The 14415-nt window shown below is 37.7% G+C and overlaps 1 protein-coding gene across 2 annotated transcripts in view; it reads right to left on the bottom strand.

The window, feature by feature from the left end:
- LOC149010502 (sequence-specific DNA binding transcription factor ATNDX) overlaps positions 1-10233 on the bottom strand; it is a 28192-nt gene extending 17959 nt beyond the window's left edge. The window contains exons 1-4 of one of the 2 annotated variants that reach the window (XM_089164482.1): positions 9839-10233; positions 8631-8682; positions 968-1093; positions 717-875 (exon numbers count right to left, since the gene is read on the bottom strand). In XM_089164482.1, the coding sequence (XP_089020608.1) occupies positions 717-875; positions 968-1093; positions 8631-8672 (327 nt within the window). In that variant the 5' untranslated portion in view covers positions 8673-8682; positions 9839-10233. The remainder of the gene's footprint in view (positions 1-716; positions 876-967; positions 1094-8630; positions 8683-9838) is intronic. The other variant, XM_089164483.1, reaches the window with a different exon arrangement.
- Between the last annotated feature and the right edge of the window lie 4182 nt (positions 10234-14415).

Raw genomic sequence — 14415 nt, 5'->3', positions numbered from 1 at the left:
GTCTAAGGGGAGAATAAGGACAAAATTGCCCCCCCCCCAACTATGGTTCGGCCAGCATAGGGAGGTTTCTCCCTAGGTGTGGGTTTTCGGCCAACTTAGGGTTTTGGCCAAGGTGAGATCTTTGGTTCACGTCACCTTGTATCTAGTATGGCCGCAAACAAAGCTGATTGGAAGGCAAGAATCCATGTAACCAACACATTTAGTTGGAGCAAGGCTTGTAGTTTTTGTAATGTTGCTTGCATGGAACCACTTGAGGATTGGGGACAACCCTACAGGGGTAGAACTGAGATTAATCTTGGAATATGTAATGTTTAAATAATTTTTCAGTATCTTGGTTAAACCCCAGAGTTGTTTTTTTCCAAGAACATTAGGAGTTTTGTTTCTGTTTTCTTTTCCTTCTCATCTGACTATCTACATGGTTATAAGCTTTAAATAACTTGGCCTTCCAAGTTCCAAGGAACTCAAATGACTACGAAACTTGTTAGAGAGGTTATGTAAAGCTTTTTCATTAATTTCTCCATCCAGATTCTAGTTTTCCATGGTTTCTGAACAAGCTGCTGATTTATGAGCTGGCATGCTGAATTCAGTGATTAATTTTAGTTGCAGTAATTTTCAGATATTCGCAAGCTAAATGAATGATTACCAGAGAAGAATGGTTTTCAACAACATATGGTTCCCAAGAAGAGATGACCTGTGACCGAAGTTATAGAACTCACCTGCTCAATCCTAGCTTGCCGAGGTGCAAGTTCACACAGTGAATGCAAAAGCCGAAAACCATGTAGCAAGTATATCAACTGAGAGTCACCTCTGTCAGGGGATATAAGCACCGCAATAAGGTGCAAAGGAAGACATAATGCAAGTTTTTCCACATCAATCTAAGGAGGAAAAAAATATTTTATGTAAGAAATTAAGAATACTTTAGGGAAGACCAACAGAAACATGGAACAGAAAACAGGAAAGACACTACCTGAATTAATGAACCTTTTTCAGTGTGGTGTTGTATAATACAATTTTCAGACTCCTTTAATAGCTTGTTGATCTCTTTGGAGCTTAGTCGATGTAACTCCTCTACGGCTGAATTTAAGTCAATAGCCTACATAAAAAAGGCAATAAAACATATTTATATGATTCTCCCAAAGGAACAAAGTTAACTGAAAATGAACTAATTAAAAGAAAATTAAAGCTGGTCTACAGCATTATAACAATAAAAAATAAATTAGGTGTGGGGAAAGGGACCATAATTATGAAACATTTTTCTGTTTCTAGAAAATGCACAAATATGGGATGTACCTCTCACTAGGGAGTCTGGTTAAACTGCCTTCCTAGGGAATGTATTACTAGCATTTTGAGGCGCCTCTAATAAAATTTAGCAAATCATTTTAGGGTGTATAAAGGCCCTCACCCCAGGACTCTCCAGCTTTCCTGCTAGCACACCCTTATCTAAATGTAAAGCCAGTTTACAGAAAAACCTAACTCCAGAGAAGATCACAACCCCAATCAAACACTGGTATCAGACACAATAGCAGTAATGTATATGAAACCAGCTGTTGATACCAGCAGGGTACAACAATCTTTAGAACTCCCACCGGTAACAAAATAAAAGTGAATAAACCTGCCAACAAACTTAATCACAGCAGCTAATAACACCTATCACATGACTGCACTAGACTCCCAAAAGTTTAAGAATTTACTGTTTGAAGAAGCAAAACAATGATGAATAACAAAAGAAGAGAGGCGTTAGGGGTGGGGGGGGTTGGGGAATTACCATTGAACAATTGTCTTGGTGTGTGGACAAGAGTCCTCAGATATCAGCACAAACTAGTGGCTGAATCCAGAGTTTGCATAGATTATGAAATTAGGGCTTCATCAAAAGATTTCTGGTATGTCATAAACCAGATCTCAGACACCACCAAAGTCCAGTCGAGTGAGGCTCCTTGGATGGAGGTTTGATCCCCCAAAAGAAGGGCAGCAACAGGTAAGTGACTTAAGAGAACACAGGTCTTCAAGGATCTACAAAAGAACTGTCAAAAACCAGAATCGCAGTTGGTGGGTTTGTCCAATCAGCCTCGATCTCAGCGCTAATGAGGATTATCTCACCGATTTGTAGGGTCTTCGGTTCCAATATCGACCCCAGTTGAATTAAGACTTGCAGGGAAAAAACTCAGAATGGGTAACCAGATAATAGGTATTGGTTGGGAAAAAGAAAGGGAATAGGAAGATAGAAAAGTCTCTCACTCTCACTGAAGAGTCATGGCCTCCCACCAGAGCTCTCTCTCCGAGCAATGACTCTCCGCAAATTGAATCTCACAGCAACAATAAACCTTCTTCTATTCTTCAAATCTGCCGGCGTTGTCTTTTAATTGTCCATATCGACCATTCAAGCAGAGATCGTGAAATAGCAATCTCTCACCCATTTCGGGAAAAAGATCCATGCTTGGTTGTGCTCCCCCATGCATCTAATAGGGTACCACGAAATGACATCCTTGCCCCCTGGGTGGACAAGCAGGCATGCCCCCCCCCCACTGACCCCGTCACTTGTGTATAGCCCAGGCGACCAATCAGCAATCGATGCATACATGGGAGGGACGGACAATAAAAGAAATTCCTTATATTGCTAGTACATTAATAAGAAATTAACTTTCCCAAAAAAAAAAAAGGAAAACTAAAATAGGAACTAGAGCTGGATTCGGCATGATTTCTTTTTCAATTTCACACGATAGATTCTTCAGGAAATTTATTGGTTTGATTTTTCCAACTTATTTGAGTTAACCACAATCAAATGGATCAGAAATGCTTAAATAGGTGAGGAGATGTCTCAATTTTGAAATGGAAATTGAAATTCATTTTCCTCTTGCTCTTAAACGAGCACATGGTTAATTCACATTAAATACAAGACACCACTTCTCTCCATATGGTCTCACCACCATCCACCAACATTGCTACTACCACTTCATTCACCGCTACCATCACCACACCTCCACCATTGCTAGCAGCACTCTCTCCCAATGAAATATAGAAAATTTATTCTAAGGAATTGAAATACCAAAAGGATTTCTTATTCTTGAAATATTTCAAATTGGTGCAACCAGAACGAATTTGATTTCTTGACAAAAATATATTTAATGAATATTTCATGAAATTAATCTGAAATTGAAACAAAAATCATACCAAAACTAACCCAAACTCCCTATAAAATAAAGGAAAGTAATCAAAATAGCAAGCAAATGAAGACGTTAAACAACTTCAGTTCTTCTTCCCATGAAAGCTGGCTCCTTAGGCCATCAAGATGTTCCAAAATTATCTCCAAGAAAGGACATAACCACCCAAAAATCTCTCCAAGCAACATATGACTAAGAAAGATGAAATCTATCAATCTTCTTTGTACTAACATTAATGCAAGGTTGCAAATATACCCTGAATTATCTCCATCCTAGACCAGAATGAGCCTCACAAGATAATGGAAATGTCTACCTGGCCAGGTTCTTGTTGATTCCTCTCACCTATACTGATAAAACCCTACTAATACTTCCCAAAATCAATACAAGAATTGCAAGAATTAACAAGATAGACTCTGGTTTCTATGGTGCCAGTCACCCCCACACCTCACAGTGGCGTCCCAAGAACTCTCATAAAACATTCGATATCCTCTCCACTCACTTGTCCCTCTATTTATAACCCTCAATTATCCCTAACTAACCCTCATTCTCTCACTCTTCTCCCTCTATTTATTATCTCAACTAACCCTAACTAACCTTCATTCCACCTGGCCTCATTATCTCAACTAACCCTAACTAATCTTCATTCCACCTGGCCTCATCCTAGGATCCTAACACTACCGGCCCCTCGAAAATCACCTTGTCCTCAAGGTGATGGAATTGTTGAAGTTTATTCGTGTGATGGTGCCGCATAACCGTAGTAATTCAACATCATCCTCCCAGGCTGAATAACACACCCACTGCCCAAAATCAGACTTGGAGCGAAGCGTTTGGTCTGGAATTTTTTATTTTCTTTTTTTCGCCGTAATGGAGCATTGCATCTCCCCTTCAGTCGCTGCAGCCCCATCGTTGCCACCTCCCTTTCCATTTTGCAGTCCAGAGGTTGAAGACAATGGATTTTCCTCTTCTTGGCTCGATCGGACCGCTGGTTTGATGAATCGTTTTGTTTGAACTGAGCCTTGGGTTGAGCCTTGGTCTGTTTGAGTTAATTGGGCCCAAATTAAAAATCAGAAGAAGTGGACTTTGGGGTAACGAAACGGGCCCAACCCATGATAGATGTGTTAAATGGGTGGGGTCCAAATACAAACTGTGGCTTATGATAAATGGGTGGGACGTTGGTTTGATGGGCTAGATTGGGCTTTGGGTCTTGAAAATGAAATGGATTAAGATTATGGGTTAATAAAATGTGATGGGCTTGGGGTTACAGAGATAGGTTGGGCCCAAGGAGGTTTCTTTGGGAACCAAGCGGCCTAATCTTTATATTTGGTTCATTTGGGCCCTATGCGGGAGGATAAGTGTACTTGAGTTGAGCCCAATTTAGAAGAACCTAGGCTCTTAAGGGGTGAAAACAACCCAAAACCCGGTTTGGGGTGAACCAAACCAACCCTAAAAACCCTCCAACTCCACCATCGTCTTTCCCAATTTCTACAAAAAGAAACTTCATCCGCCATTTGCAGCTTTCCAGCGAGTTTTGCTGGAGTCCTTCGATCCTTATTCTTCTTCGAATCATCGGCATGATCTCTCTCCTTCTCAACTTTGGGCTGGTAGGCATCGATACCTGAACTTCTCTCTCTCTCTTCTCTCTTCTCCATGCTTGGCGAGACACATCCCAACCGGCTGCAACTTCCACCGCTTTATCTATTGATTTTACAAAGAGGTTTTGCAATTCTTCCTCTCCAAGAATCAATATAGATTCGATAGGAGGACTCGTTGCAACCTTCCCGTTACCAAAATCATTAACCAACGCCTTCTTGAAGTTCATCCAGGTAAATTCCATGAAGTCCTTGCCATAGATCCAGTCGAGTGCCTCTCCTTCCAAATGTTGGATCGCCACTCCTAGCCACTGTTCTTCCTTGATTTGGTTCTCCCAGCACAACAACATAATTTCTAGAATCCATCTCTGACTTTCTCCTTTGCCAGAAAATGAAGGCAGTGCCATTACCTCCCTGTGATCGTGAATGCTCTGATGCCAATTGATAAAACTCTACTAATACTTCCCAAAATCAATACAAGAATTAACAAGATAGACTCTGGTTTCTATGGTGCCAGTCACCCACACACCTCACAGTGGTGTCCCAAGAACTCTCATAAAACATTCAATAACCTCTCCACTCACTTGTCCCTCTATTTATAACTCTCAATTATTCCTAACTAACCCTCATTCTCTCACTCTTCTCCCTCTATTTATTATCTCAAACCCTAACTAACCTTCATTCCACCTGGCCTCATTATCTCAACTAACCCTAACTAATCTTCATTCCACCTGGCCTCATCCTAGGGTCCTAACATATACTGTCAATCTACATCGTGCTTTCCCAGATCAGGTTAACAATTAATGGTTCCTTCTCCAAAAAGTGGAGAAAGGGAACAATCAGCAATGCAAACACTATAATTAAGGGAACCAATACAATAGGAATGAAATAAAGATTGTGAACCAGTCATGTGTTCAGTTGCACTAGAGTCAAGAATCCACAAGGATGGACTCAAGTACATACTACGGCAACTGAAAAAAATACTTGAGGTGGAAGAAGGCTCAAAAGAAGTAACCATGGTAGAAGCAACAATAGCACTAGACATCTGCATAGAAGAAGACCAACTCAAGCCTAGTCATCAATTGACCGTGATGCTGGAATTCATCTGAAGAGAAAAGTCTCGGTGCACTAGAGTCCTCCAAATTGGCCTTATTGGGTGCTACCTATGAATTTCCACCACAGCTAGTGGCATGGCCTCCTCCGTGATAAGTGGGTGGTTGTTCGTGGAGTTTCCAGCATTTCTCCCAAGTGTGAAGTTCACACCCAAGGTAATCACACTTGACAGGAGCACAAGAAGAGCCACCAGAGTCAATGCCATGATTCTGAGAGATAAGAGTACATATACCATGAGAAGAACCTCAAAAACCAGTAACCAAAACTAGCCTTTCCACTACGATATTGTGAACCATGGCATTCCTTTGGCTTTCTTCAGATTCAACCCTCACATATGCCTATCCAAGAAAGGAAAAGGCTCACAAGAAAGAATCTGAGTACAAGTTTGATCATATTCCACATTGGAACCTGCCAGAAAATCATACGGGGCTTATCTTTGCATGTTTGATAGGCTGCAACATCCGTCGCACATGGAGGAGTAAATTGCCCATAAGGTCTAATGCTAAAGGTATCCTCATAAGATGTTGTGACACTGAGAGAGAGTGAGATCTTTCTGCTGTAACTGATAAATTTTTCTCTTGATCTCAAAGCACTATGCATCATTACCAAACTTAAGAGTAGGTATCCTTGGCAACTTTCCAAACAGCAGCAGTGTCAACAAGAAGAAGGTATCTCTCAACAATAGCAAGTTCAATAGAATTGAGTAGAAAACCAATGCCAAGACATTCATCAGTTTACAACCTGTCCTGAGCAGAAGTAGATGTTGTAGGCTTAACCGTTGCACCATTAAGATGATAAGTAAGACCACGAGCACCCACTACAAGAGCAATAGTACAAGATCATCTTAGATATTTGTCCCTTTGAGTTTAACAGAGTGCGTCTAGAAGGAAGGAAAGTCACGCTCATGAATAACTGGAGCTTCATCTCTACCAAACGAACCAGTAGAGGTGGTAGTGGTACATTCGGTAGACATATTGCTGATCCAGAACAATAAAGTTCCAAAAATAGATCAAATATCCTTCATAGAGTGAATCACACCATCATTTGGGCATAGGGAACCCTCGGTGGGAGGGGGGAAAAATACTCACAACCAAGGGAACAAACATGGAGAGGAAAGGCATAGATTTGGGGAGATCAAATGAGGTAGGCAGAAGGTAGAACAAGGATTTAGAGGAGTTGCGGAAGCCTAGCAGACAGTTATGAGGCCCTATAGGGGTCGCTAGAGGAGGTCAATAACAAGGTGGAGAAGGCTGGCAAGGGTGGCAGAGGACTCAGGAGAGCAGCGGTGGAGTCGTAGTGGGACTAGGCAGAAGGAATTGGAGGCCTAGTTGGCCAAGCGGAAGGTAGGCAGTGGGCTAGAGATGAGGCGGAATGTAGCGGCGATGTTGGTGAGGCTAAAGGTGATGGTGGAGCTACTATTAAATAGTAAAAAGTTCTTGAGGTAAGGCAGAATTTTGGCTCTGAAACCATGTTGAATGGTATGAGAATTCTGACTTATGTCAGGAAGACACAGTTAGGCTTTATTTTTAATAATGAGTACACAGAGAAAAGAAATTGCAGATTTGGGATTATTACATAATAGAATCCTAGAGATTACCCTTTATTCTAAGAATCACAACACAGAACAAGGTTAAAACCCTGTTCATCTTGGTCTAGGTTCCACATCACTCCATCATATAGGTTACATTTATCTTATGCATCTCAACTTCTTCCTATCCTGTTCTGCTTTATTATTCTGTTGTTACGCTTCCATTAATATCTTAACTACTGGTTTTTAGCTCTAATTGCAACTCTGACCTCAAACATTTAATCTTTTCAATCAATTATTGAGATCCTATGACATCTAGGATCTTAAAATTCTCACTGAATCTGTTCAGTAAGCAGGTTTTCAGTTTGAAATCTACTGCAATTGCTGATTCTAGATTTGCATTCAACATCAGATTTTGCTGTTAAGTCTTTGGAATCCTACTATTACCCTTTTCTATTAAATCTTCATTTTCAGTCACTGACTTCAACTTCAGGTCCCAAAACAGCATTCTGTTGGTATCTCTGGTTTCCCACTGTTGTTTGCTATAATGCCAATAACCAAATGATCATCAGTCATTGTTAAAAAAACTTCAAGTAATTTAAAAATATTCCTCCCCCTTCAGGTAATTCTGCTATTTGGTAGTCCAGAACTGTCATAAAAATCTATTTTCCATTTTATTGAACTGTGTTTGAGACTTTGAGTTGACACTTAGACAAGTGGTAATTGGACCTAAGGTATACCTGTCCACTGAATTTCAGCTTCCTTCCATCAGCAGTATGCAATAAACTTGTGCATGCTAAATGCTCTACACAAATCAGGAGAACCTAGCCCCATCTTTGTATTATCATTTCATAATATTGAATTTTATATGCATTTATTAGGGAACACCAACCAAGATAACATTCTAACGAAAACTTACAGTGAGAAATCAATGGTATTTTACTATCAAATTCCTACCAGCATAGGAGGAAATCCCTCCCTTTTTTAGGTTTCAATCATACAAAATAAAGAGATTTCACTGACACTTTTCAAATTTTATTTAATTTTGAGCACTTGTCGATGTTTATTAATTCCCCTAACAATATCACTAGAAAGTTTTTCAGTTATTACCATGGATCCAATATGCATCTTCACAAATAATGAACTCTAAGAAACACCGTAATGCTAGTACTACAATATTAGCAGCATCCAACTAGACAATATAGGGAAGGTTCGAAGAGGCAACCACTTGGAAATACTCACTTGTTCAATGATGCATACTGACTCATCCTTTACATGCCTCATCTTTGGGAATCTAAGGATGTAGATAAAAAATTTAGAATGCCATTAAAAGAAACAAAATTGTAGAGCACAGAAATCTTCATTTTATTAGACTTGAGCATAACATATAAACGTCTAAATATGACCACAATCTGTGCATTAGAAACAGTTGACTCTTTACTTAAACAATTTAAGGAATACCAAGGGTAAGAACAGAAGACCTAAACCATTCTGCATCTTCTAATTGACAGGTAATGGTCCAGTGACAAGTCTGGAACAACCTATGCATTATAGAAAGCACAGCTCTTTACGAACTTGCATTAAAGCTCCACCCACCAATAACTCAGAAGTGCAGCCTCATCTTATATCACACTACTATTGAAATCTTTGTACAGCAAGAGTTTGACATAAGATGAAAGAGGGGAAATAAAATATCATATTAGAAAGAAAAGCTTTAAGAGACAGGAGGGAGGATAAAAGATAATGACTACTATGTTTACGACACCAGGCCTTGGTCATCATTCTCATTGTACAACCCCAATGCCAAAACCAACCATGCCATTCAATCAGATTTTTGCTACTAGATAGTATGTTCGGCAAATCATTCTCCTCCCAGCTGGTAGTCCGTGACTTATTTAAGTGACAGTAACGAGCCAACCAAAAGCATGCCTTAGCATTTGGAGATCCAAAATGCAGTTTTGCCATTTGATTTTGGACAACCACACAGTTCAGTCCTTGCATGTTTCAAACCTAAACAGACATACAAAATACCGTACCAACAATCTAATGGGTGTTGACCCGACACTTGAAAGGGAGATTAGTTTCGTGACTGCAAGCGCCACATTCAGACAGAACCAAGAATAGTTCCCCAATAGTGGTCTTCCCACCAAATAACCTTCGTTAACCAAAATAACAAACTTGAACTTGTGTAGTGGGTTTTACAGAAAAATTCAAATGGCAGAATACACAAAAGGCTCTCTCCAGCACCCGATAAAACTAAAATCTTAAATCCTCAAAACCCATAAAACAGAAACCCTAGAACTTGCTAAGGGAAACCAAAAATATCAAAACTCTATATATTAACAGTTATAGTCATCATTACAAGGAAAAAGAGAGTAAGACCTCTCTCCCCAAAACAACGGGGAAAAACACTGAACAAACACAAAAATTTTAAGACAAACAGAACTCACCTTGATGTTTAACAGGGAATAGACCAAGAAAAAACGAGACTGACTCCCTAGTTCTGGATTTCCAAGCAGAAGTAGAAGAAATCGTCCGCAGGCTTCTCTCTAATGCTTATTAACGTTTAAATTCGAGAGATACGTAGGAGTGGCAATGATTTGAGAAGGAACAAAAAAAATAAGAGCTGTAGGTTGATAGTACAACAACGTTACTACAATACTATTTTACTTCACGCTTTCTTGATTTTCAACACTGCTGCTGAATATGACGTTGTTGCTATCCTGCGCGGTTATTAAACCTTCGTAATCTTGCGATCTTACGCTAATTCAAGCTATAAACCTTCGTAATTTTGCGATCTTAAATTCTCAAACCATTTTACCAAAAAAAAAAAATCTCTAACCAAGACTCTCAAGTCTCCTCCTCTGTAAACCCAATTGCTTTCACCCAAAAAAAAAACACAATTGCTTAAACATTTATTTTTTTTATTTATTATTTTTCCCTTTTAACGAAGGTAATTCTAATTAGATTATACTAAGGATGAATCAAAAGATGAATAAGAACATTTATTAATCATAATTAAAAAAATTATATTTTTTAGTGACTCGAACCAGTCAACCATGAGTAGCCACCTCAAACATGCGTGTATAATCCATTTTGTTTCGTGTCTTTTTTCTTTATTTTGAAACTCATGGACGTTTTGGCACAGTTTTGAGTTCACTTTACGTTTCTTTTGCAAATGAGAAGAGGCATTCTTGTCATTTTTTGACATTAACATATAACCTTTTTTTTTTTTTTTAAAGATATATCATATCATACTACTATTATAAAAGTATGAACTCAAGAGAGATGGCATATTTCGTTTTTCTCCAATACCCCTTTATATTTAATCAATCAAACATTTGTATTAGTAATAAATAATGTCTACAATGGTCAATTAAAAGTCTCGAAATTATTTGAATTAATTTAAGGGTAATTTTCATATAGACCCCCTGAGGTTTGACCTATGTCATTTTTAGTCCAAATAAATGGATACTTTGCATCTGCCTCTCTTGAGGTATCCAATAAGGTCAATTAATGACAAATTGTGATTTTTATGACCAAAATACCCTCATATTAATTTGCGTCATGTTTTCATAATTAAAAAAAAGAATGAGTTATTTGCATCTTATAAATTTATGAATTATTAAATCTTTGAATATAAAAATTTAACGATTTAAAATCCCAATTCCTACGTCTTCTTCATCTTGGACCCTTCATCTTCTTTGATCTCTATTTCTCTCTGTTTCCATAGCCACAGATCTTTAAACCCTAAATGTTTCAAATTCAACCATGAACTTTACTCGCATCCCCATTCAACCATGAACTTTACTCACATCCCCACCACTACAGCCACCTAGACCACGATATATGGGAATAGTAAGAGAGGGAAGTTCATGGTTGAATTTGAAACATTTAGGATTTAAATATTTGTGGCTATGGAAACAGATAGAAATAGAGATCAAAGAAGATGAAGGGTCTAAGATGAAGAAGACGTAGGAATTGAAAAGAAAATTAACAAATTTTAAATCTTTAAATTTGTATATTCAAAGATTTAATCATTCATAAATTTATTCTTTTTTAATTATGAAAACATGATGTAAATTAATATGAGGGTATTTTGGTCATAAAAATAATAATTTGTCCTTAATTGACCTTATTGGATACCTCAGGGGAGGCAGATGCAAAGTGTCCATTTATTTGGACTAAAAATGACATAGATCAAACCTCAAGGGGTCCAGATGAAAATTACCCTTAATTTAATTATCAATTTCTCCCCTTCTCATTTTTCTATACCATCGATACGAGAAGTGATTGTTCAGTTTAACAAAAAAAAACCATTGTATTTCCACTAAAGAGACCCCATAATGTGAAGAGTATTAAAGCTGAATCAATTGTTATTATTTAGGATTTAGAATGGAAAAATAAAATAAACTAAAACAGAAACCCACTAAATAAATAAAGTTGAGTCATCCTAAACAAGTAAAATATTCGATGAATTATCCTGTAGATTGTTTTTCTCGAAGGACAGTTATTGCATTTGGGAGCCTAGAGGACTCCTTGATAATTGAACTTCACCCATTAAAGCTGTGAATTTCTAAAAATTTAGGCATTTTGCTACTTCGTATTTAACTTAATGCCTTTCTATAGACACCAAATGATCGCTAATTACAGGCTTCAAGGCATTTGGATCCTATGTATAAACTCACAGCTACATTCATCTCTTTCATCACTCTCGTTTATTCACACAATGGCCCCAATGAAGCAAAACCAAAACATTTCAGATTCTATGTGTTCTCTGCAATAAAAGTTCACTAATTTCAAATTCAGTTGTCAAGTCTCTCCACTGAAGGGAGATTCAATCATGGCAATGTCACAAGCACCACTTGTGACAACCTATGATGAAAAAATAAGGGTGGTTGAAAAACTTCAGCACTTGAATATCATGAAAGAAGGCATTCAGCTTCTAACAATTGCCATTCTTGGCAATCAATCATCTTGGAAGTTCAAAATATGATCAAAATACCTTTATATATTAAAATAACTAAATATTCCTTAGCTTAAATCCTATTTTTGGACTAAAAGGAGAGTCACGAGTTTCATGGCAGGTAGCATGTATATGTAAAAATTTAAATTATAAAAAAAGAGAAGGCAAATTGATCATAAAAGTGATAATTAATCCTTAAATTGACCTTTTATATATTACAAGGGAGGCAAATGCAAAATCTTAGTTTTTTTAGACTAAAAATGACATAAACCAAACCTCAAGGGATCCAAATGAAATTTGCAAAAAAAAAAAAAAAAAGAATAAGGGCAAATTGGTCATAGAAATGATAATTTGTCCTTAAATTGATTTTTTCTAAAATATGCACAAAAAATAAAGAAAAACTAATTTCAAAGGTTAATAAAAAATTCCACCTTGGCTTCTGAAAGTTTGGCATTTGTCCAATCGTTGGCTTTTGAGTTGTCGTAATGCGGATGCCATAGTTCGTAATAGCTATGTTTTAAAAAAAAAAATTATACTCAAAAGAAAAAAAAATCCACCTTTGGGTATTGTGGATTTGTGGGTGAAATAAACTATAACAAAATTATTTTCAGAAGTTAATAGGACATGTTTCCTAAAATTGACCGGTGAAACTAACTAAATTGAAACCCACAATTGAATGCACCATTTGTGAATAGAAAAAAGGGAACAGAAAATCTGGACCACAAGAGGGGTTTTGGGATGCATGTTGTTCTTCTTCATCTTCACCGGCTGATCCTTTGCTTATTTTTTTTGGGTTGCCAACCCCGATTTCCAAGGCTTTGTCCTGAATAATCAGGTGTTCGACTCGGGTTGCACACCTGGCTGTGGTGGGTGAGTCTCCCAGCGGAGATTTTTTGCATCCACAAGGTTTCGATCCTTTCCTTTTATTATTTCAAACACTACGTCACCACTTATGAGCTCTGAAGTTCTGTTGACCGTCAATGGCTTCACAGCTGATAAATGAAGGAAACACTTGTGATGACTTCTAACTGTACATTTTTTAATGACTAATGAAGCTTTTGGTTAAGAATATATCCTTGCATATTAGATGCCAGTGAAGAGAATAAAAAGTTCTCGTTTCGCTAACCAAAAGTTGTCAACGCAAGATTAGTTAACAAATAAAACCCATACTTCTGAGTGAAAAGATCATAGATTCCAACTTTGCAGACGGCATATGTAATATTCCCATCTCCTATATATAAAATTCGTCTATTTCTAAAAAAAACAAAAAAAACAAAACAAAGTTGTTAAAGTTTCAATTTCTGGCAAAGCTTTCCAAATGAGTACTAATGGTGCAAAATTGATACTCACAAAGATGCCAATGCATTGCAAGTGATTTTTTTTAGAACCAACACATTCAGGAAAGATGAATCACCTGCAAAAAGAATCTATTGATTCTCTTCCAATTGATTGGATCATAAGTGCAATGATTTACTTCACAAGTGAGGTCTCTAATTCAAATCCACCCAGCTGCGCCAGGAAAAATAACGGAAATAATGGTCTTTTGATCTCCAACAAATAAGAAAGAGGTAATAATGATCCAAGACCTAGAGTGTGAACAATTTCTCTTCTTTTGGTCTAAAAATGGTGAGCAATCAAAACTTTATTCACTTGGAGAAGAGCTATCATGGCTATTGGAAATCCCCAACTCGGTGCTCCATTGCTGGAAGATATAAAGAATGTGGCAAGGGTTCCATTTAGCTTCATCAAGAAGGACCTCGTTCTTTGCTAGCCAAATTAAGTAGAAGTACTATCTATCCTTAACATCAAAGCATTTATGTTTTCTTGGTAAACATAGAAAACATATTCCTTGATTAAACAGTGAGTTTGAAAGTTCAGCACTGATATGTTCTAGTGACATTCATGCAGTGCTTGGGTAAACAAAGGAATTCAATGGACCTGGAAATGAATTCATCATCAAGAAGGATTCACAAGCGGAGCAACCAGAAATATGGTAGCAGGAATAGATGGCACAAAGGTCTGAACTCTGAATATCAACCGGCCACCGCCAACCCCCCAAGG

Source organism: Hakea prostrata, chromosome 7 (genome assembly GCF_041222555.1).
Source record: "Hakea prostrata isolate BN-2017 chromosome 7, UWA_Hpros_2, whole genome shotgun sequence".
Lineage (NCBI taxonomy): Eukaryota > Viridiplantae > Streptophyta > Magnoliopsida > Proteales > Proteaceae > Hakea > Hakea prostrata.
Note: the sequence above shows the minus strand (reverse complement) of the source record. Positions and strands in the feature narration are given on the sequence as shown.